Source organism: Rousettus aegyptiacus, unplaced genomic scaffold, assembly GCF_014176215.1.
Source record: "Rousettus aegyptiacus isolate mRouAeg1 unplaced genomic scaffold, mRouAeg1.p scaffold_m13_p_9, whole genome shotgun sequence".
Taxonomy (NCBI): domain Eukaryota; kingdom Metazoa; phylum Chordata; class Mammalia; order Chiroptera; family Pteropodidae; genus Rousettus; species Rousettus aegyptiacus.
This window is the reverse complement of record NW_023416312.1, coordinates 5207533-5229024: the sequence shown is the minus strand read 5'-3', so window position 1 is coordinate 5229024 and position 21492 is coordinate 5207533. Positions and strand designations below refer to the sequence as shown.

At 39.2% G+C, this 21492-nt stretch overlaps 1 protein-coding gene across 11 annotated transcripts in view; it reads right to left on the bottom strand.

The window, feature by feature from the left end:
* Positions 1-21492, bottom strand: part of REPS2 (RALBP1 associated Eps domain containing 2) — a 182900-nt gene that overhangs the window by 140185 nt on the left and 21223 nt on the right. Inside the window, exon 1 of one of the 11 annotated variants that reach the window (XM_016126378.2) lies at positions 2834-12217. The exons of 8 other annotated variants lie outside the window; for them this stretch is intronic. In XM_016126378.2, coding sequence (XP_015981864.1) covers positions 2834-2836 — 3 coding nt within the window. In that variant the 5' untranslated portion in view covers positions 2837-12217. Of the gene's footprint in view, positions 1-2833; positions 12218-21492 lie in introns of those variants that run through there. 2 more of the 11 variants (XM_016126382.2, XM_016126383.2) reach the window with 2 other exon arrangements.

The following is a 21492-nucleotide window of genomic DNA, read 5'->3' as shown; positions in this document are numbered from 1 at the left end:
GGGATGTCAGCCCCCATGTAGGCACCCTCAGCAACAAAATAGAGAGGAGAATTTGAAGTACATGGGTTTAAAAGTTGTACCTCAGCCTCTCAGGAAATAGCTGAAGAGCCACATCAACTATCTTGGGTTTTCCTTTCCCTTCATTTATATGTCATAAAAATCAAGAGGGACTTTCAGTCCAGAGGGAGCTAGGGGAAGGACCCAAGAAAATATGAACCCCCACATGCAATTACCCAACATTAGGTACCACAGTATATGCCTAAGCCAAACCACCACACTGTTAAAAAGAAGACATTCAGTGCTTAGGTATGATTTCAGACAGAGAAGCCTACTAATACCTGAAAATATTCCTTTAAAATGGACTGGGAACCTCCTACTGAAAGCATTGTGCTCAGTGCTATGCTAAGAAATGAGCAGTACTGAACAAAACAACTTATTCTTCTCACACTTTAGCAAATTAACATTATCATACAATATATGATCCATTCATTTCCTCAATTACCCTAAAAACAGCCTATAGAACTGGATTTTCTTTTCCAATCCAGGACTTTAATTAATGTTCATGAATTACATTTATTTTTCTTATGTCTCCTTAGTCTTCTCGTAATCTAGAACAATCCCCCTCAATTTTTCATGATACTGAATCCTTGCAAGAGTTCAGGCCATTTGTCCTGCAGAAATGTTCCACATTTTGGATTTGTTTCCTTGTGATAACATTCAAGTCAAACATTTCTGGCAAGAACACCACAGAGATGATAGTGCGATACAGTAAGAAGTACACATCACCAAAGGGCACATGATGTCAGAATATCCCACAATTGATTGTCAAGCTTAAGTATCTGGTTAAGGTGGTAACTGCCAGATCTCTCCATTGCAAAAACACGTTTTCACATAGTACTTTGAGACCATGTGAATATTCAATCCCCTAAAAATTCGGCTTCTAAATCTGTTAAATACTAATTCTCAGTAAGTCTAGTTAAATTACATCAACGAAACTGGAATCATAATGCAAAATCACAACAAAGGTGGGGAAGATACTTATTCCATGAGGTAGGTGTCATTACCTCCAGTTTATGCACTAATAAACACAATTCAGAAACTGATATGTTCGAGGTCACAAGTTCAGAGCCAGTACTCAAACCTGCATATGCCTGGGTCCAAAGCTCCATCTTTCCATTACATCAGGGGTTGGAAAACTACTGTTCCTGGGCCAAATCTGGCCCACTGCCTGGTTTTGTATGGCCCACGAGTTAAGAATGGTTTTTACAGATGAACATTTGCAATCAATTTGCTGATATGGAACAGTAACTTTGAATCTCATTAAGTAAAAGTGTTATCCCCATGAAAAGAAGTCCATGCTTTTTACTAATAGACCTGTATTACCAAAAAACAAATTCTACTCATTATATTTTGAATACATCAATAAAAAGTTCATGGAAGTTTACTTTCTCTCTTAAGTACCAGTATCCTCAATTTTGCCTCTTGGCCTACAAAGCCTGAAATATTTACTACCAGGCCCTTTACAGAAAGGGTTACCAACCCCCCACATAACAACTCACTGCCTCCCTGAGCTGCACTTTATATTCTTGCAGATACCCTCGGTAGCCATGCAGAGAGGGTGTTCTCATGAAACAATCAGCTACACTAAGTAAATGCCCACTTAAAGAGTGAACGCTTCCATTAGAAGAACACACTTATATCTGCCCCCCACTGCCAACCATTTATATACAATTAACATTTCCAGAAGCTTTTGACCAAGGATTTCCTACAAAACTATAAACTTCCACAGCGACCAACTGGAGCAACTGGATGCCATGTTTCAGATATAAGAAAATCTATTCAATAAGAAGTTTGCATTTTTTCAGCTTTAAGGTATAACTGACAAGTAAAATCGTTATATATCAAAAGTTTACAATGATTAAATCTACATATACATTGTGAAATGGGTCCCGCCATTCAGTTAAGACATCTACCGCCTTACATATTTAAATTTTTGTGGGGTTTTTTTGGTGAGAACACTTAAGTTCTACTCTTAGCAAATTTCAATTATACAATACATTGTTATTAGCTATAAACACTATGTTATACATTAGATCCCCAGAATTTATTCATCTCATAACTGAAAGTTCGTATCATTTTACCAACTTCTCCCAGGCCCTGGCAACAACCACCATTGTACTGTTTCTATGAGTTCAACTTTTTTTATTATTTTATTCCACAAAGTGAGATACCATGCAGTATTTGTCTTTCTCTGTCGGCCTTATTTCACTTATTTGCTTTTCATTTTTAAAGGGAAAAGGTGTTATAAATCTTCATAACCATTCTTTGAAAATGTCTTTCTGCACTTGTGAACTGATAATGATTCGAGACCTCCCAACATGTAAGCTATTCCCAAGTTGCAAATCAATTCTGAAAGCTGCATTATCTTCCAGATCCCCTAAGATGTCATTTAATTTAGGGCTAGAGTGTCTATAATAAATTATAAGCCGAATCCAGCCCAGATGATAAATACAGGCTGTATTGGCAGAGGCTATGGCCCAGATCCGGTTTGTCAGCATTCCTGGCACAAGGCCCAAAACTCACCCCAGTAGCACCAGCCTGCCACTGTGGCTCAGATGGAATCTGAACAGGGAAAAGACTCTGGGCAAAAAAAAAAAATCAGGAACTCGTACATTGCTAGTGGAAGCACAGATCAGTGTAGCATCCAGAGTCTATTTGGCAATATCCATAAGAATTACAATCAACCTTTTGATCTAGCAATTCTACCTCTAAGAATTTATATTCCGTTTTACGCAAGCAAAATGGCATATGTACAAGGTCATTCAATACATACCATCTAAGACACAGACAGGAAAACACTTAGGGGTCCATCACCTAAAGTATTAATCAATTGTCCTTCATCCACACAATAGAATTCTAGGCAGCTCTAGTGGACATTTGTCATATCTGTAATGGTCCATCCACCATCTTTTGAAAAGCCTTTCTCTATTTGGAAAAATTTCTCAGCTTGAAAGTTGAGAATCAATTTCCTAGGCTCCTTTGCAGCTTAATTGCAAACATGTGACCAAATCGTCACTGATCAGACAAAGCTGCACAAGAGTTTGCTTGAGAAATGAGAAATGTAAGCAAAAAAGGCTCTGCTCAGAGCATCCACTTTCGCAGGTGGAAAGTCCCTGTAACTGCGAGGCTGCCATCCTGGCTCATGACGACAGTAGAAGCAGCTGCAGTCGAGTCAAATCCATGCTGTCTGCTGCTCAGTGCAGGCAGGAGCACCAGTGACTTCCACTTAATATACAAAGTTTGGGGCTTTGTTTCTGAAAACTTCGATGCCGGCCTCTTCCCCGAGCCCTCCAAACAATTTCAGGAGTTACCTAAAATTCTAATCCTCTTTTGGTTTAACCATCTAGATTGGATTCAGTTGTTTGCCACAAAAGCCACTAACCAGAAAGGAATGAGGAAGCTCTCTGGGTACTGACATGGAAAAGATCATCAGGTTTAAATAAACTGTTGACAGAAGCAAGGTGCACAGTAGTATCGTAGGTATGATTTTTTAAAAGGGGTTGAATGTAGATGCATTTACTTAAATACATAAGATGGGGAGGGAAAAGTTTAGTATATTTCATCTTGTACCTTTTGAATTTTGAATCTTGTGGATGATCTATTTAAAAATAAATTTAGAGAAACTGTGAAGAGTATGAGACAACGCCTAACCCCATGTCAGCAAGATATTATAGACATACCTCAAACCCATTCCCCTTCCACGTGCTCTAAGTGCAATTTCAAAACAAAGTGCCAACCTGAACAAAGCTGCAGTGGCCTTCACTTACCAAGCTCAGATTTCACACACACAGTGCTGTTTACTCTAAGCTACCAATGCAGAACAAGGCAGCATCTAGCTTTATAAAAACTAATTATCTTCATCAAAGGTAGCACTGTTTAACTGGTCTCCCTTGGTCTCAAGCCTCATCTACTGGAATGAGGCAGTCAGAACAGATAGAAAGCAAGGCTTTTTCTAGATCCAGAAATCTATAAAAAGGAATTCTATTGGGTGAAGGTGAAAACTATGGTTTGAACCTCTCCCTCTGGCACTTACCACGTCTACTTTGTATTATGGTTCCCAGTATACTTGCTACATCCATCCCCCTACAAGGCAGTAAGTCTCTTGAGTACAAATCTTGAAGTTTTAAAATCACCCTTGCATTCCCCATAGCACCCAATCTTAATGATTTCCCGCCAGGAAAGCTTTCGGAATAAGTTAAATATACTTTGAGGTTTTAACTCTTCACTGCACTGAGAACCCCCTGTGCATGTTGTTTTGTACCTTTGGATTATGATTTATGTGAATATACTGACCTACTCAAAAGAAATTTTTTTTACGTTTTAATGGATCAGTGACAGCACCTGATCCCAGGACAACAAGAACCTCAGGTGAATTCAGATAAGCCATCTTGTAATCACCAGATTCCAAACAAAGCCAGAGAAATGCAACATATTCTCTCAGAACTTTGAATTTACTTAGTTTTTGTATAGAAGGGGGACCATTTCTGTATTAAAACACAGAGCTAGGCAAAATTCATATGGTTCTTAAATTTGAAGAAATTCTACACTCAAACTAGCTGCTTTGCTTTTTGCACAATGGATTAGCATATATAGGTTTATCAGAGTGATTCTACAGATATTTATCATGCTCCTAGATTGTCTTCTGGAATAATGAAAGATTATAGGTAGTTATGGCATTTATGAAAATGATTAATTATGATTTTCATAAACTGGCCCTTCTTTGGCAAGCCAACGCCACAGCTTTTCAAGCTGCCCAGCTAGCTCCACATGCACGGGCACTCATCACAAGGTCAGGAGCTCCTTGGGGTTGGCACCTGCCTGAGGACAAAGGGGGTCCAACAACTCAAGGGTAGAGAGAAGAGAAGCCCACCATCGGGTAAACCACCGAGGACAAAGGAAGCACCCTCCCCACCATAAAACAGTCATTGTGATGTAGGAGAACAGTTTAGGAAGAACAGTAGAATTGACAGTAAGAACATTTACTGAGGGCCGACTGTGTGCCAGGCACTAACTTAAGCGCCAGGAATTGATGAGAAGGAAACTAGCACGTGCACATACACACCAACTAGCCTTAACACCAGAACTAAGTTAAAATGCAATTACAGCTCAGATTACAAAAAAAAATTCATTTTAGGATTCTGGCCCAGGTTTCTACACTCTGCATATCACAGGCTTTTGTACAGCTGTAGGCAGTGAAAGCTCAGGTGAACACATAAAGGCACTGCCAGGGTTATATAAAGCTTGTACTGGTTCTGGCAACTCAGATTTACTTCAGCAGCCAAAGGATTCGCTTTTTGAACAATTTGTTTGTTGACATTTTTAGTGCTTTTCAAAAATAAAATTACAGGTTGGGGCTTATTTGGTATTTTTATAAGTTTGCTGACTTCAGTCCATTCTATGTCTTTTATTTTATACATACGCATGCGTGCACACACACATACTCAAACACACGTTTCTTTTTTAAAGAAACCAGTGCCTTAGTGAGAGGAATAGAGCAAAGCAGGACATTTAATGCGAGTGGAGCATCCCTATATTATACACAGGTCCTCGAAATGCTTTCAGAGGGAACAAATGGAAGTTTAGTCTCAGATCACACCAAAGTTCTTATTCTCCAACCTAAGCCCAGACAGATCAGAATCCTCCAGCATATAGCTAAACTCATACCAGAAAGCTTTTTTAATTTTTATTCTTTTTTTAAATTAGTTTACATACAATATTTTGTTAGTTTCAGGTGTACAGCATAGTGGTTAGACATTCATATAACAAATAGCGGTTTTTGATGGAGTAGGCAATCTGACTTCATTAACTGGGTTTGTCAAATTCCTGGTGAAGACCCTATCCAATTGTTAAAATAATAAATGCTCATCTTGCCTTCCTGACATTCTAGCAGCCTCCCTCTGAGGCTGACCCGCACACACACCTCAAAGCAGGCTCAGGGCATTGAAGCTGGAGATGGCCCCCTCCCTATTCACAACTTCACCCCACAGCAAGACCTCGAAAACCAGCACACTCTTCATCATTATGCCAAATGCAGATGGATTTAAAGGGCTTCAGCCCGCCTAGCCGGAACCTGGCCCCAAGCCCATCCTGCTATTGGTGCTACTGTAACCTACTGGCCACATTATATTGACCACACTGACTCTTTCCATGACTAAATTTTTCTCTGCCCCAGCTACAAATATCTGCCTTTTCCCCCTCTAGCTTAAAAGACACTCATCGTTTGAGGCCTAACCTTGCTCTCATTTGTCTGTCCTTGTCCTACACCTCATCCTGAGGTACCTGATACCCAACACCTAAACTTTCCCTGCTTAGATCTCTTTCCACCAAGCTGTGCTTGCCAGGAGGGACAACCCTAGGACCCAGGTGGAGGTCATGTATCTCCTACCTCGAATCACCAGTAGACACTGTTCTATTTGCATTGATTGCCTGTTCTGATACAATCCGCCCACACCACCTCCTAAACTGGGGTTCTTTCTACATTGGACGAGCAGAGACCTAGGTCCTGATTTCTCCCAAGACATTCTATCCCAAGTACAGTCCATTTTCACAAACCTAGAGATTTAATAACTTAGAGCTATTTGACAAAGAACTGCCCCTGCCTTCAAAGAGTTTATAATCTGCTATGGCCTGAACATCTGTGTGCCCCCCACACACACACACGCACAAAAATTCACATGTTGAAACACAACCCCCGCCCAGTGTGATGGTATTAGGAGATAGGGCCTTTGGGAGATGATTAAGATTATATGGGGGTCATATCAATCCCTCATGAATGGGATTCATACCCTACTAGTCACAAGACAGCTTGGTTCCTCTCTGCTCTCCATCAGGTGAGGACATAGCAAGAAACTGGCAGCATGCAACCCTGAAGAGGGCCAGCACCAGGACCTGGTCATGCCGATGCCCTGATATCAGACTTCCAGCCTCTAGAATTGTGAGAAACACATTTCTGTTGTTTATAAGCCACTCAGTTTACAGTATTTTGTTAGTGCAGCCTGAGCTAAGACATAATCTGGAATGTGTGTACCTAAGAAGTCTGAGAAAAAGGATCAACATTTCTTAAACGCCCACTCTCCAGGCATTATGTTTTTCTCGTTTATGTATTATTTCTAATATTTAAACTAATCCTACATGAATGGCTTTACAGATAGGCACTTCAGAGTCCAGAAAGGTTGTTAGAGAAATTCTGGAAAATGAGAAACCACCTGAATTGAAAGACCTTGCTGCCCAACAATTTATATTTATAAATGTCACATGAACGAAGTTCATTGTGAAAATAGGCAATCCGGTATGTTCACTAAGCTACCATTCATTCAGCTCTTACATGGCACACTACGGCAGTGAATGGAGTCTCTTTGGACCAACCAACTGAAAGACACATACTGTTTGTACCTTGGCAGCCAGAGATACATGCAAATTAGGCCCCACTATTTCCTGGCCTTCCAAATGGCCATGGGCAAACATGTGAGAGAAGGAGCAGGTGTTAAGGGTACAGCCTCAGAACGGACAATTTTCTCTCGACAGAACCAAGGAACAAACCACAAAGCTGGCTTTATCACAACTGAGCTGTACCCAACGGAGCTAACCAAAATCCAGAACAGAAACTAAGGAACACTTGCCATTTTTCTCTTGGCTACCCAGCATCAAAACCCCCTGCCAATGTTCTGAAATTGCCCACCTGTGTTCAGCTAAATAAGCTAAAAATGTCACATGCTCATTTCCTGATTTCTTCTCAATCAGGGTACAGGCATAGGACCTACGCTTGGCCAGACATACCTCACAGTGTTAGGATCAGTAATGAATGATGTAAAGCAGCGCGAAGAGTACATCATTATTTTCTGGAAACGGCAGTAACACCAGTTCCCAGGGGCAGCAGGGGTGCCAAGCCTCACACCAGACATCCAGCGCAGGCAATGCGTGGTGTAGCTGGAGGCATCCACTATTCAGCTGCTCTGTAGTGTCAGCATCCTCACTGGGCCAGCTCTGTGGTATGACGCGCCTGTAGCTCCAGCAGTGCTGCCCCTTGGTGGTACATTTTTCAAGGCTTTGCCCCAGATAAAGGCTGAACTACCCAATATCCTGCCAATAAATTCCTTTTGTTTAAATTACCCACAGGTGATTCCTGTTAACAGGGTCATGTTACTAAGAATCCTGGGTGTTCTACAAACAGGTCAAAGGTGAGTCTTGATTGAGCGAGAGCATCCAAACTCAGTTGTATCAAATTACCTACTGCTGCATGACAAACCACCCCAAAACTTCAGTTCCTTTTATTTATTTCATAATTCTGGAGGTTAATTATTTGGAGTGAGCTACCTGGACAATTCTGATCTGGGCCAGACTCCACTGATCTCAGGTGGGGCTCACCTAGGCTTCTACAGCAAGCTCCTGGGTCTATTAGGTGCTTCCATTCTCTTCTACATGGAGGGGGCCACTCATTCTCCAGCACGTGAGCCTGGGCTTTTTCATGTGGTGACAGAGTTCCCAAAGCAGCAAGAACTGAAGCTGAGATACTTCCAAAACTTGCACACAGTCGCTTTCTACTGTATTCTATGGTCAAATCAAGTGATAAGGCCAGCCAAGACTCTGAGGTTGGGGACACAGACTCCACCTCCTGATGGGAGGAGTTACAAAGTATTGGGAGAATTTTACCTGTTTGATAAATAGCACAATGGGGGTGCTGTCACAATTGAGATATCCCTAGGGGTTCCCTTTTATTAGAACTGCTGATAATCTACAATCTGTGTTCTCACCACCATTTCCATTAACCACCACCAATGCCAGCCACTGATTCAACAATAGCTAACTAGAATAACTAGAAGCAATAAATGTACAATGCTGAGTACAACTTTGTAGCCTGTAAACAATTTCGTACAGAGCAAGTAAAAGCTGTTCTAAGACCCATTTCAATTCAGGAGTGGGGTGGGTGTTCCCACATACCAACAACAAGCAAAGTGTTTGAGAATTCAACTCAGTTCTGACACTGTCTACCCGGAGATAGCATCAGATCCACAGTCGAGGGCTCAGTCCTACAACACTAACCTCCCCCACACTCCAACTTCAGAAATCATTCACAAGCCCAGGTTGTTACCTGTGCTTCTGACCAACTGGCTATAAATCACAGGTTCCCACGACCTCCTCCTCTAGTTCGATTAATTCGCTACAGAAGCTCACAGAATTCAGAGAAACATTTTACTTACTCGATTATTGGTTTATCAGAAAAGGATATAACTCAGGAACAGCCAGACGGAAGAGATGCGTAGGGCAGGGTGTGAGGAAAGGGTTCGGAGCTTCTCTGCCCACTGCACCACTCTGCCAGCACCTCCACTGGGTTCACCAACCCGGAAGCTCTCCAAATCCCGTCCTCTTGTTTTTTATGGTGCCTTCATTACACAGGCATGATTGACTAATTAATTAACCATTCCTGATTGAGCTCCGTCTCCAGTCTCTCTCCCCTCCCCAGAGGTCAGGGAATGGGATTTAAACTTGTAGCCCTCTAATCACACGGTTGGATCCGCTGGCAACCAGCCCCCATCCTTAGATGCTTCCAAAATTCACTTCATTGATATCAAAAAGACACCTTTATCACTCTCAACATTTAGGAAATTCCAAGGCTTTTGGAGCTGTAAGCCAGGAACCGTGGACGAAAACCAAATACATATAAGAAAACCATCTGAACGGCCAGATATAGATTTTTCTTATAAATCACAATATTGCGGCAGGCCTCTTGGATCTCTCATACTATACAGGGCATGCTAAAGATCACGGACTAGAATCATGTGGCATCTGACACCGGCTCTCAGACATTGGGCCTTTCTTTTTCGAACCTCGGTTTTCCTCTCCCAAACCTCAAAATCAACATTTTCTGGATATGAACAAATGGGTAGCTTGATCACTTCAGGCAGAGGACTAGTTAATATCCCTAAGTTACAGAAAAGCCTACTTTAAGGGAATCTAAAAAAGCTCTGCTCTAAATTTATTAGGATCTTGCAGAGGTTTAACCATATCCTCTTTCAAGAGCCACTCAAATTGGCAGGTCCTACAAATTAAAACTAGATGTTTCCCTGACAACTGTTGAACTGAGAACAGAAGGGCTCCTGCATGAAGTCTCCATGGAAACCACCCAGTCCCTGCATCTACCATTTACCTTATACTTTGGCTGGCATTCAAGCACATCAAATCAGCAATAAAAACGTAAGGAACTTGGAAGGACTCTGGAGCAATGAAGAATGTCTATGTTTGGTACAGTGAGATTTTCCAGGAAAAAGAAAGCATATGCCCAAATGTCTCAGGACTCAGACTCAGAAATCTGTGCATGCCCAGCCCATTTGTAAAAATACCTTAAAGAGAGATTTAAAACAGTGTACCAGTTTACCTAAGGCTGTCATGACAAAGTACCACAAATTGGGTGGCTTAAAACAATAGAAATTTATTTTCTCATATTTCTGGAGACTGGAACTCGAAAATCAATGTATCACAGTGTTGGTTCCAAGGGCTCTGAGGGAAAATCTGTTCCCCACCTCTTTCCTAGATTCCGGTAGCCCCAGGAGTTCCCTGACTTGTAAATGCTACCCTCTGATCTCCATCTTCACATAGCATTATCCGTGTCTGTGTCTTCACATGACTGTCTTCTTGTAAGACACCAGTCATAGTAGATTAGAGGCCCACTCTACTCCATTATAACCTCATTTTAACTTGATTACATCTGCACAGACCCCATTTCCAAATAAGGTCACATTCCAAGGTACTGACAGGTTAGGACTTCAATTTATCTTTTGGCAGAGGACCCGATTCAACCCATAATGCACTGCATTTATAGAAAGTATTTGATATTACCTATTCACTGTTTGTTAAAGCAAATTGATAGCTCCATTTAATTTGTGGTTTAATCAAAATAGAAGGGTCATACTTGGTCACACAGCCACACTTAATTACAATGAATTCTGAGCAATGCAACCTTTACTCTGGACAGCGATGAGCCCAGCTAAAACTGGAGTTTCTACTGCAAAAGAGAAGCAATCTGGTGATAACTATCAAGGGGCAACCAGAAATCTCTATCACACAGGCAAACAGAAAAATCACTCAAGAAAAACAAGTCAGTGTCCAAATACTCTGGCCCTTAGGTGAGAACTCACTGAAGAAACAAGACCATAAAAGTTAATGGTTCTTAGAAATAACCTTGGAACTATTAAGAAACTAGTTTGTGTCTAATAGAAAACCAAAGGCAAAAGGTACTCAAAGGGCATACAATGAATAGCATCCCAAATTAGAACCACTTAAGGAAAAAAGTCAATCATACACCTACGTACAGGGATTCTTATGGACCCACGTGGCTCCATTTTAGAACAAACGTGGGCCAGGACCTTAGAACATCACCAAATATAAAACTGCTACCTTATTTAGTATTTATGATTTTTCTGATTCTGATCCCTTTAGATCCTATTTTTCTTAAATATGTTTAAATTAAACTTTATTTTGAGATAAAGATTCACATGCAGTTGTAAGAAATGATACAGAGAGATGCTGTGTAACCTTTACCCAGTTTCCTCCCAACGATAACATCTCGAAAAACTATAGTGCAGTATCACTACCAAGGTATTGACATTGATATAGTTTCCATCACAACACAGATTCTTCAAGCTGCCCTCTTATAGCCAAAACCTTCTCTCCTGTCCCTGCATCCTCAACCCCTAAGAACCACTAATCTGGTCTCCATGTCTATAATTTTGCCATTTAAAGAAAGTTATATAAATGAAATCAGAGTATGTAATCACTCAAGATTGACTTTTTCACTCAGCATAATTCTCTAGAGATCCATTCAGGTTATGTGCATCAGCAGTCCATTCCTTTTTATTGCTAAGTAGTATTCCATGGTCTGGATGTACCAGTTTGTTTAACCAGACAGTTTTAAGAAACTGTCACACTGTTTTCCAGAGGGGCTATATCATTTCACCTTCCCATTGGCAAGGTGTGAATGAGCCTGTTTTTCTGCAACATTTCGCGAAGTCACTCTATTTTAGATTAGCTATTCTGACAGGTATGTGGTAATACCTCATTTGGCTTTAATTTGCAATTTCCCTAGTGATGCTGAACATCTTTTCATGTGCTTGTCATTTGTATATCCTCTTCAGTGAAATCTCTCTTTATGTCTTCTGCCCATTTTCTAATTGGATTGGTTTTTTACTGCTGAGTTTTGACTTTTTTTATATATTGCAGATAGTTGTCAGATATGTGGTTTGCAAATATTTTCTCCCATTCTGCAGCTTATCTCTTAACAAGGCTTTCCTGGAGTAAAAGTTTTAAATTTTGATAAAAGCCATTTAATTTTTTCCTTTCATGGATCATACTTTTGGTGTCAAGTCTGAAAACTCTTTGCCTAGTACTAAGTCCCAAAGAGTTCCTCCCATGTCTTTTTTTTAAAAAATATATAGCTTTATATTTTATATTTTAAGTTATTTTTTAACATAGGATGTGAAGGTCTAGGATTTTTTTTTCCTACTGATGTTCAATTAATCGAGCATCATTGGTTGAAAAGGCTATCCTTCCTCCTCCATTTAATGGCTTTTGAGATTTTGTCAACAATCAACTGGGAATATTTCTGTGGATCTATTTCTATGTCCTTTGTTCTGTTTCATTGACCTACGTATTTTTTGCTCCACTAATACCACACAATCTTGATTACTATAGTTATATAAGTCTTGAAATCAGGCAGACTAATTCCTCCTATTTTAGTCGTCTTTTTCAAAATTGTTTTAGCTATTCTAGTTCCCTTGTTTTTCCACATAAATTTTAGAATATTCACATTTATATCTACAAAAAATCTTGCTGGAATTTTTATAGGAATTATCTTAAAGCTGTGTATCAATTTAGGTAAAACCGACATCTTTATTATGTTGTATCTTCTAATCTATTAACATAGCATGATTCTCCATTTATTTAGGTCTTCTTCGATATTTTTCATCAGCATTATGTAGTTTTCAGCATACAAATCTTATGGCATGCTTTGTTAGATTTACACCTATTTTTTGTTAGATTTACACATTTTTTTTATTATAAATGTTATTGCCCTTTCAGTGTCATACGTTCATTACTAGTGTATAGAAATAGAATTGATTTTTGTATGTTTGTCTTGTATTCTGTGACCTTACTGATTTCACTTATTAGTTCTAGGAGTTATTTTGTAGATTCCTAGAAATTTATACATAGACAGTCATATCATTTGCAAACAGGGGCAGCTTTATTTCTTTCTTTCTCATCTATATGTCTTTTATCTCTCTTTATTGCATTATTGCACTGGCTAGAACTTCCAGGGCCGTGGTGAAAAATCAAGATGGGAGCAGACATTCTTGCCTCAGAGATATAACAAGAAACACAAGGAAAATAAAGTAGAATATATGTAGATGAATCTAAATTAGGAGATGGCAAACTAAGGCCTACAGGCCAAATCTAACTCACTGCCTATTTCTGTAAATAAAGTTTTACTGGAGCATAAGCATGCACAATCATTTACATGTTATCTATGGCTACTTTGGCATTACAACAGTGGAGCTGAGTAGTCGTGACAGAGACAAAATGGCCCACAGAGGCTAAAATATTTAACATCTGGCCCTGTATAGAAAAAGTTTTCTGAACTCTGATCTTAATAAACAATGCCTGCATAAAATAATGTCTCATAGAGTTTTATAGTACTAAAATATAAGGTAAAAATAACAAATTGAGAGATGGGAAAACCGGAGTTAAATAAAGATCCTTGCATTGTCCAGGAAAAATATAAACATTAATGGTAGTAATTTTTCACCAAAACATCCCCTAAACACATCCTCTTAGGATTGGAAGGCAGAAAAACCTCCATCTCTTCTCAATTCATTGTTTAACAGTCAAATGGAAGTAGAATCACTCACCCACTAGCATCACTGGGCAGCAAGATATTATGTGTCTATAATAAATCCCTCCATAAAATATCTATAAGGTACTCACCAGTTCCAAACCATCCATTATCATGCTTTTTAGTGCTAGGGTGACCAACCATCCTGGTTTGCCTAGGGCTGTGGGGATCCCCAAGGATGTAGAATTTTCAGCACTAAATCTCAGAAAGTCCAAGTTGCTAACCCTACTTCAAGCTCCAATGGCCCATACAAGTGAAATGGACTGTGTGTGGCATGACTAGTTCTTCTCTTTTCCATTCATTTCTAGTAACCTAGTAAGTAGGCGACCAACTGGAACTCATTAAAGTCAAGCACAGGGCCTCACCTATAGGTGTCACTTATAACTGCTTCCCAAATTATGTCTTTGAAAGAACACAAACTCCACGGCTCCTCAAAGGTGAAAAACGTCAACAACTTAACTGAAGTAGAAGAACTCAAAGCTGTCTGGTCAGGCTCTGTTTTCTCACTTTCCAGATCTCAGTGCCCTAATAAAGGATACCAGTATGTAGCACAGAAACAAAATCTATTTTAATCTAAGAGAATTGGGAAACTTCCAAAGAGCACTGACCTGAAAAATCTTGACAGAGCAGAGGAAATTGATTTTCTACCAAAGCTATGAAGAGGATTACTCAGATTTAGGCCAATAAAAGATTTACATTCCATCCAAGTCTCTATATAACATGATGCACAGATGAAAACATGCTCACGAGCTGACATAGCTGATACGCATTAGGAAGTCCAAAGAAAAAGTCAGCTCATAAGAATGCTAGTCCCAAAGGTAAAAACAATATATAAGCTATATAAAAAGTCTGTAATGAATCACAATGTAATCGGTCTTTCAAATAGCTTTTCATAATTAATTTTTATTCTCATTCTGGCCCCCTTTCAAAATGACTTCCCACGAAACTTCGGTATCAGAAAATACCATCAATCACACATGTATAATGACCAAAAAAAATCCTAAAGTTGATAATGGATATCTTAAAATTACAAAAACCTCCAGCTTCCCAGCTGACAACTGAGAAGCTACACTTCATTTTTATTGTAACCTCTATTAATCATGGTAAGATCCCTGTACACAGCTACTCTTAGAACCAAAAACAGTACTGGTGACCACCTTGACACTGATTGACCTGGGCACCTACACTGGGAAGTGTGTGATGAGAAGGCAGGTCTACCCATCATGTGGCCACTTATTCTGGCTATAATGAAAATAAAAATTAAAGCTGTCTCTTTCACAATGCTCTTCACTTTTGCAAATTTTCTTCAAATCCTAAATTTTTTTCAATCTTCATATGTCTAAGAAAGAAAATATGGTGCATAGAATGTCATCAACAGATAAAGTCAAGAAAAGCTATTACTGTGCAAATGAAGCATGACATTGGGACAGTAGGAGTCAAGAATCAAAGTTAGTGAGCCAGCCTCCACATACAATTGGTCATATCCAACTGAACACGATTTTGAAAGAAAAAAGAAAATACTTAAAGGAAGCAAAAAGCTCTAAGTCAATGCAATCAACAGTGGTTAAAATGATGGGTTGATTCTTGATGTGGAAACGTTTTTGATTTCATGGTTGCACGGTTAGACAAAGTAAATCCACATACCTCTGTACCCAGCCAAGGCCCTTCTGTTATTTCCCAAAGCTCAAACCAAGTGTAATAAACAAAAGTACAGTAAAACGGCTTCAGTAAGAAGACCCGTTAATATCCTCAAGTTTCAGGAAAACCGAATTCAACCTTAAAGATATTATAGAAAAACTCGGGTCTGAATTTTTTTGAAAACAAATCTCCTTTCCGAGAGCCACTCAAATTGATGGGCACCACACATTAACTGGAAGGGGATGCTTCCCAGCAATAGCTGGATGAAGAAAGGAAGGGCTCCTGTAAAATGTCTCCATGGAAACCACCTAGCCTTTGCATCTACCATTTATCTTATACTTTGGCTATCATTCAAGCACATCGAATCAACAATAAAAATATAAGGAAGTTGGAAGGGCTTTGGAAAATAAAGAATTCAGGGCTTGGTACAGGGAGATTTTCCAGGAGAAAAAAAGAAAGCACCAGTAGTCCGAACTTCTCAGGATTTAAGAGGCCTCTCCTAGTTCAATGCATTAAAATACAAATCTCCCAAATAAAGTATGTACGGCATAGCTTTTATATTAAGTATTTGATTTTGCCTATTCACTAAATGTTTATAAAAGCAAATCTATATTTTCATTTACAGTGTGAATGATTTGGGCATTTTAACAAATTAAATCTTGGTTCAGAATTTTAGAATATGAAAAGGAAATGCAATGTATAATTTTGCAACTATGGGAAATAAGAATCCACACATGTGGTTATCGGCCTCCGAGATGACCCCCCCAATGATCTCCACCTCCTAGTATTCATGATGCCCTCATACAGCCCTTTCCCACGTTGTATCAGGGTTGTCTGGGGAACCAACAGATTATGGCAAAAGTGATGATATGTGACTTCTGAGGTGAAGTCATAAAAGATTCTGTGGCTTCTGTCTTCTCACTCTGGGCAAGGCCAGCTGCCATGTCATGAAGACACTCAAGAAGCCCTAAGGAGAAGCCCATGTGGTAAGGAACTGAGGCCTCCTGCCAACAGCCATGTGAGTGAGCCGTCATGAAAGCAGATCCTCCATCTCCAATCAGGCCTTCGGATGACTGTGGCCCTAGATGACAACTCGACTGCAACCTCAAGAGAATTCCTGAGCCAGAACCACCCAACTTACCTTCTCTCGATTCCTGATTCTCAGACACTGCATGAGAAAGTAAGTGTCGTTTTAAAGTGCTAAGTTTTAAGATAATTTGTTATGCAGCAATAGATAATACAATACATAAAAGTTATCACTCAGGCATTGATTTCCTTCATATTGAAACCAATGCTAAAGAGGTAGTATAGCAGTGTGGAAAGAAGACAGTTCTGCACGCAAACAGACTTGGCCCATCACCTATAAGCTGTGTGTTCTTGGTCAAATTACTTAACCGCAGTGTCTTAATTCTTCATCTAAAACAAAATAGAGATGGGAATATCAATTTCATAGAGTATTTGTAAAAAATCAAAATATATATAAAGAGCCTGATAGCAAATAAATATTTACTGTTAGTTCCCTCCCTTTTTTAAGAGATAAATGATTCTGCTAAAATTAAGACAATTTATAGACAGAACTACAACTAAACTGAACTACTGAACCCTAGGGAAGTTGGAAAAGAAACCTTTTTCCATGGACACAAGGAAGACCACAAAGCTATTGTCAGGTTCTGCTACATAATTATAAAAACAAGGGGGCCACTCTGCATGTTAAGTATTTTTATATGTTATTATATTTAATCTTTTCTCAGTACCCCATTGATAAACTAAGTATTACTAAATCAGGGTTTCTCAACCTAGGCACTAGTGACGTCTTGGGCCAGGTAATTCTTTGTTGTAGGGGTTGTCCTGTGCACCTTCCTGAGTTGTGATAAACAAAAAAACCATCTCCAGACACTGCCAAATGCCTCAAGGCAAGGTGTGAAAATCACCTCTGCTTGGGGACCACTGTGCTAAAGCCACCAAATTTTAATGACTTAAACTGACTTTTTTTTCTTTTCTCATGCTACAAAGTCTACTGAGTATTAGGGCTCTCCACAACATTATTTTCATTTTGGTACCCAAGGTGATAGAGCTGTGCCCATGTAAACATCACTGGACAATACAGCAGAAGGGAAAAGAGACATGGCAAACCACATGCTAGCTCTTAAACCCTCTGCCTTGAAGAAAGCACACATCACCTCACCTCATGGGCCATTGGCAAAAGCAAATCAATAGCCAAAGATGATATCAAGAAAGAGACAGTGAATATTTGTAAGCAATATGCAGTCTATCAACCCCCAAAACATCCAGAGGTACTTACATTTTAATCACAAAGAAAAATATTCACAAGAACTTCACAAAACTCACACAATTCCCCAAGACTCAATTCACACCTACACAACACAAACACACACAAAAAATCAACATTCTCTCCACTATTACACTGGTTTGCAAACTATGCTCTATAGAAGTGAAGTTTCTAAAAGTGCTTCAGAGATTCTGTAACATTTAACTCATTTTAATTTCATTTTTTAAATATATTTGATTCCGTTCCTAAGTATATAGACACGAGAATTAAAAATATATGTCCAATTAAAAACCTATGCATGAATGTTCACAGTAGCATTATTTATAATAGCCAAAAAATGGAAACAACTCAAATGTCCACCAATGGATGAATGGATAAACAAAATGTAGTATACCCATAAAGTGGAATATTTGGCCATAAACAGGAATGAAATACTGATACACACTAGAATATCAATGAATCTTTAAAGCATGCTAAGTGAAAGAAGCCAGACACATGACCATGTATTGTATGATTCTGTTTATATTAAATGTCCACAATAGACAAATCTATAGAGACAGAAACTAGGACTAAGGTGGAGCACTGCTAAAGGGTATGGGATTTCTTGTTGGAGGTCATGAAAATGATCTCAGTTTGATTATGGTGATGGTGGTGAGATCCTGTGACTATACTAAAAATCAATGAATTGTACACTTTAAATGAGTGACTTGTATGGCATGTTACTTGTATGGTGATAAACCTTACCGCCCCCCCCCAAAAAAAGTTGCCAGAATAGAAATGGGTATTTTTGTTTTCACTGTTGTCATCTTTTTTTTTCCAGGTCACTGTAAAATAAATGTGATACAATTTTTGCCTATAGGAGGGGATAACCAAAGTCCTCAGGTACAGTGCTTGATTACACTCTGAAGAACTTCCCTACAGGGTGAATAAGAAAATGCAATTTGTAAACAAATGAAGGTGGAGGACCCAGATTCACACACTTGGCGAGGAATAAAAATGAATTTCAAATTTCACAAAAATATGTTTTTTTTCTTCACAAGATGGCACCTGTCTCAGAACCAAGTACCAACTACCTAATCTTCAGCATTCTGCAAGAGCAGTGGTCCTCAACCTCTTTGGCATCAGGGACCAGCGCGCCTATGAGAAGCTGATGTCTAATAATCTGAGGTGGAGCTGAGGCGGTGATGCTAGCGCTAGGAAATGGCTGCGAATACAGATTAAGCTTCACTGCCTCACCTGCCACTCACCTCCTGCTGTTCGGACCAGTTCATAACAGGTCATGCCCCTGTGCTGAAAAGATAAAGGGTGGGCCATGATCAAGTAACAGACCAGAATGATACTTCACATCACAGTGAACTTACTCTACCACCTTTTGCAAAATAATCTTTCAGAGAAAAGCCAGTTAGGGCATTTCATTTAAACCTCCCAGTCATTTTGCCTATGTTTTCTGCATTCATCATCCTAGCCATGAAATGAACCCGTTTCATGGCTAAACCTCTGATCACTCCCTACCAGTGTATGTCTGAGGACAGCTCATAGAGAAAAAGTGAGGGTCCCAACACTCATGGAGCATCCGAGCTCACACCTCTGCCCCACAGAGGATGTGGCACAGGAGAGGAGGAGGCAAGAGGCACCGAGTGAGGAAACTTCTGGGAGAGTGCAACCCCAGTAACATAATCCACAAGAAAGTGAATAGGACCTTTTTCTCCCTTCTCATGGATTTAACAGTGATCTACTGAATGCAGCCCATCACAGACCCAAACGCCTTTTCTTCTTCGACTTCTACATATGGTAATAACTTATCCCCTGAAGACAAATTCTCAAATGAGAAGTCAAAGGTGACTGCAGTGCTTTGTAGGACCCACAAAAGAACCAACAGAAAAAAATTACCTTTCAACTTTTAATCCTTGTTTAAAGATTTTTCCATAAAAGGCACTTAAATAGGAAACTGCTTTCTTAAACTGTGGTCAGAACATTAAGAGATGATAACTCTTATAATCTGCACTCTATCAGGCAAGAGGTTCTTCATTTTTGGTGTCATGGACACTTTAGCAGTCTGGTGAGGCTTTATGGATCCCTTTTAAGAATGTTTTTAAGTGTAAAAAATAAAACGGGATTACATGGGAAGCCAATTGTATTCAAATATTATACTAATTTGTGATATGATGATATACGTGTTTTTATTATGGCATTAAGTATCAAGAAATAGCAGGAACTCTAATAACTGCCGAAATTTTGTAGTAATTAGCAGAAATTATATTGTAAGATATCTGCTACAGCTGTGATACAATATGAAACTGATTTATTGATGACAGTCACAGGTGCTTTTTTGCCTGCATTCATTAACTGATGAAAATGCTAAATACTCACTGTTAGTCAAAATAAACATGTACTTTTTTCTCCATCCAAGGTGAGGATCCCTTCGAATTCTATTTACAGATCCCCTGGAGATCTGAGAACCCAGGTATAGAATCATGTTTAAAAATGAGTTATAACCTAAGATGTGAATCCTTCCCAGAGGGATGCAAGTTTTCAGATGTCTGCATACACCATTTAGAATGTTTTCTTTATAAACGACATAAATACGAAGGGTTGTGTTCTTTGTGATTTTTTAAATACTACTAATGCCCAGCACATAAGAAAGTGAACATACATACATACATACATACATAGCATCTACACCTGGAATAAAAGAAGTAACCCATGTTCACTTTTATTCTGGACATGCTCTTGACATAAATCCTGTTGTTAGACTTGGCCCACTGCCTAGAATTTTATCTGGACTAGCCCTTAACCATGGGAGAAAAAGCAAAATTTATACAACCCACAGAATTTATCCTCCGCCTACCTCCTACACTTCTTGAGATTGTTCTCAGATTTCTTAATCAATATTGAAGCAAGTAAAGTCTCCTGTGGCTATGAATTTTGGCACTCTTAATGGTATCCATAGAAACGTCCTAATTGAAAACATTCAGTTCCCATTGGATCATCTTATCCCATGAAGCATTTAAGAGAATTCATTTAAATTTGCTCACATATTTGACACTCTATAAAGAGTCTTGCAGTGCTAGGCAATACAGATACGAGGGGAAACCATATTTTCAGCATTCAAAATAATTCTGAGGAACTGCTCATGGGCACTCGAAACCCTGACTAGGATGAGTCTGCAATCCTTGGTAAATTTACCATTTTGTCTATAATATAAACAGCACTCACAAGTTAGGCAAAGCTTACCAGAAATTTCCCCTTTTTACTATATTAAAAACTGACCATTTATTAACTTACACCATAAAAGATAAGATGTTAGAAGCTGGGAGCCACTTGGTTTGTCACCTTTCTTTGTATATGTTACTAAATGGCCCACAATTTCTAGTTACAACCAACATTGCTTTTCCTACTTTAAAGATCCAGTGCTATAAATGATAAACACAAGGTCATAAATAGATCCAGCTCTACTATTTTCCTCTTGTCTAAGGCACATCTGTTTTGTGTTATGAAATGGTACTAGGGTGAAAGGGTAGAGAATCAGATGCTGCCAGTAAGAAGGGCCATTTTATCCTTTTATACCTCCTCCTTATGCATAAAAACTTAGGATTATTGCAACTGAGCCCAAGCCTTACCT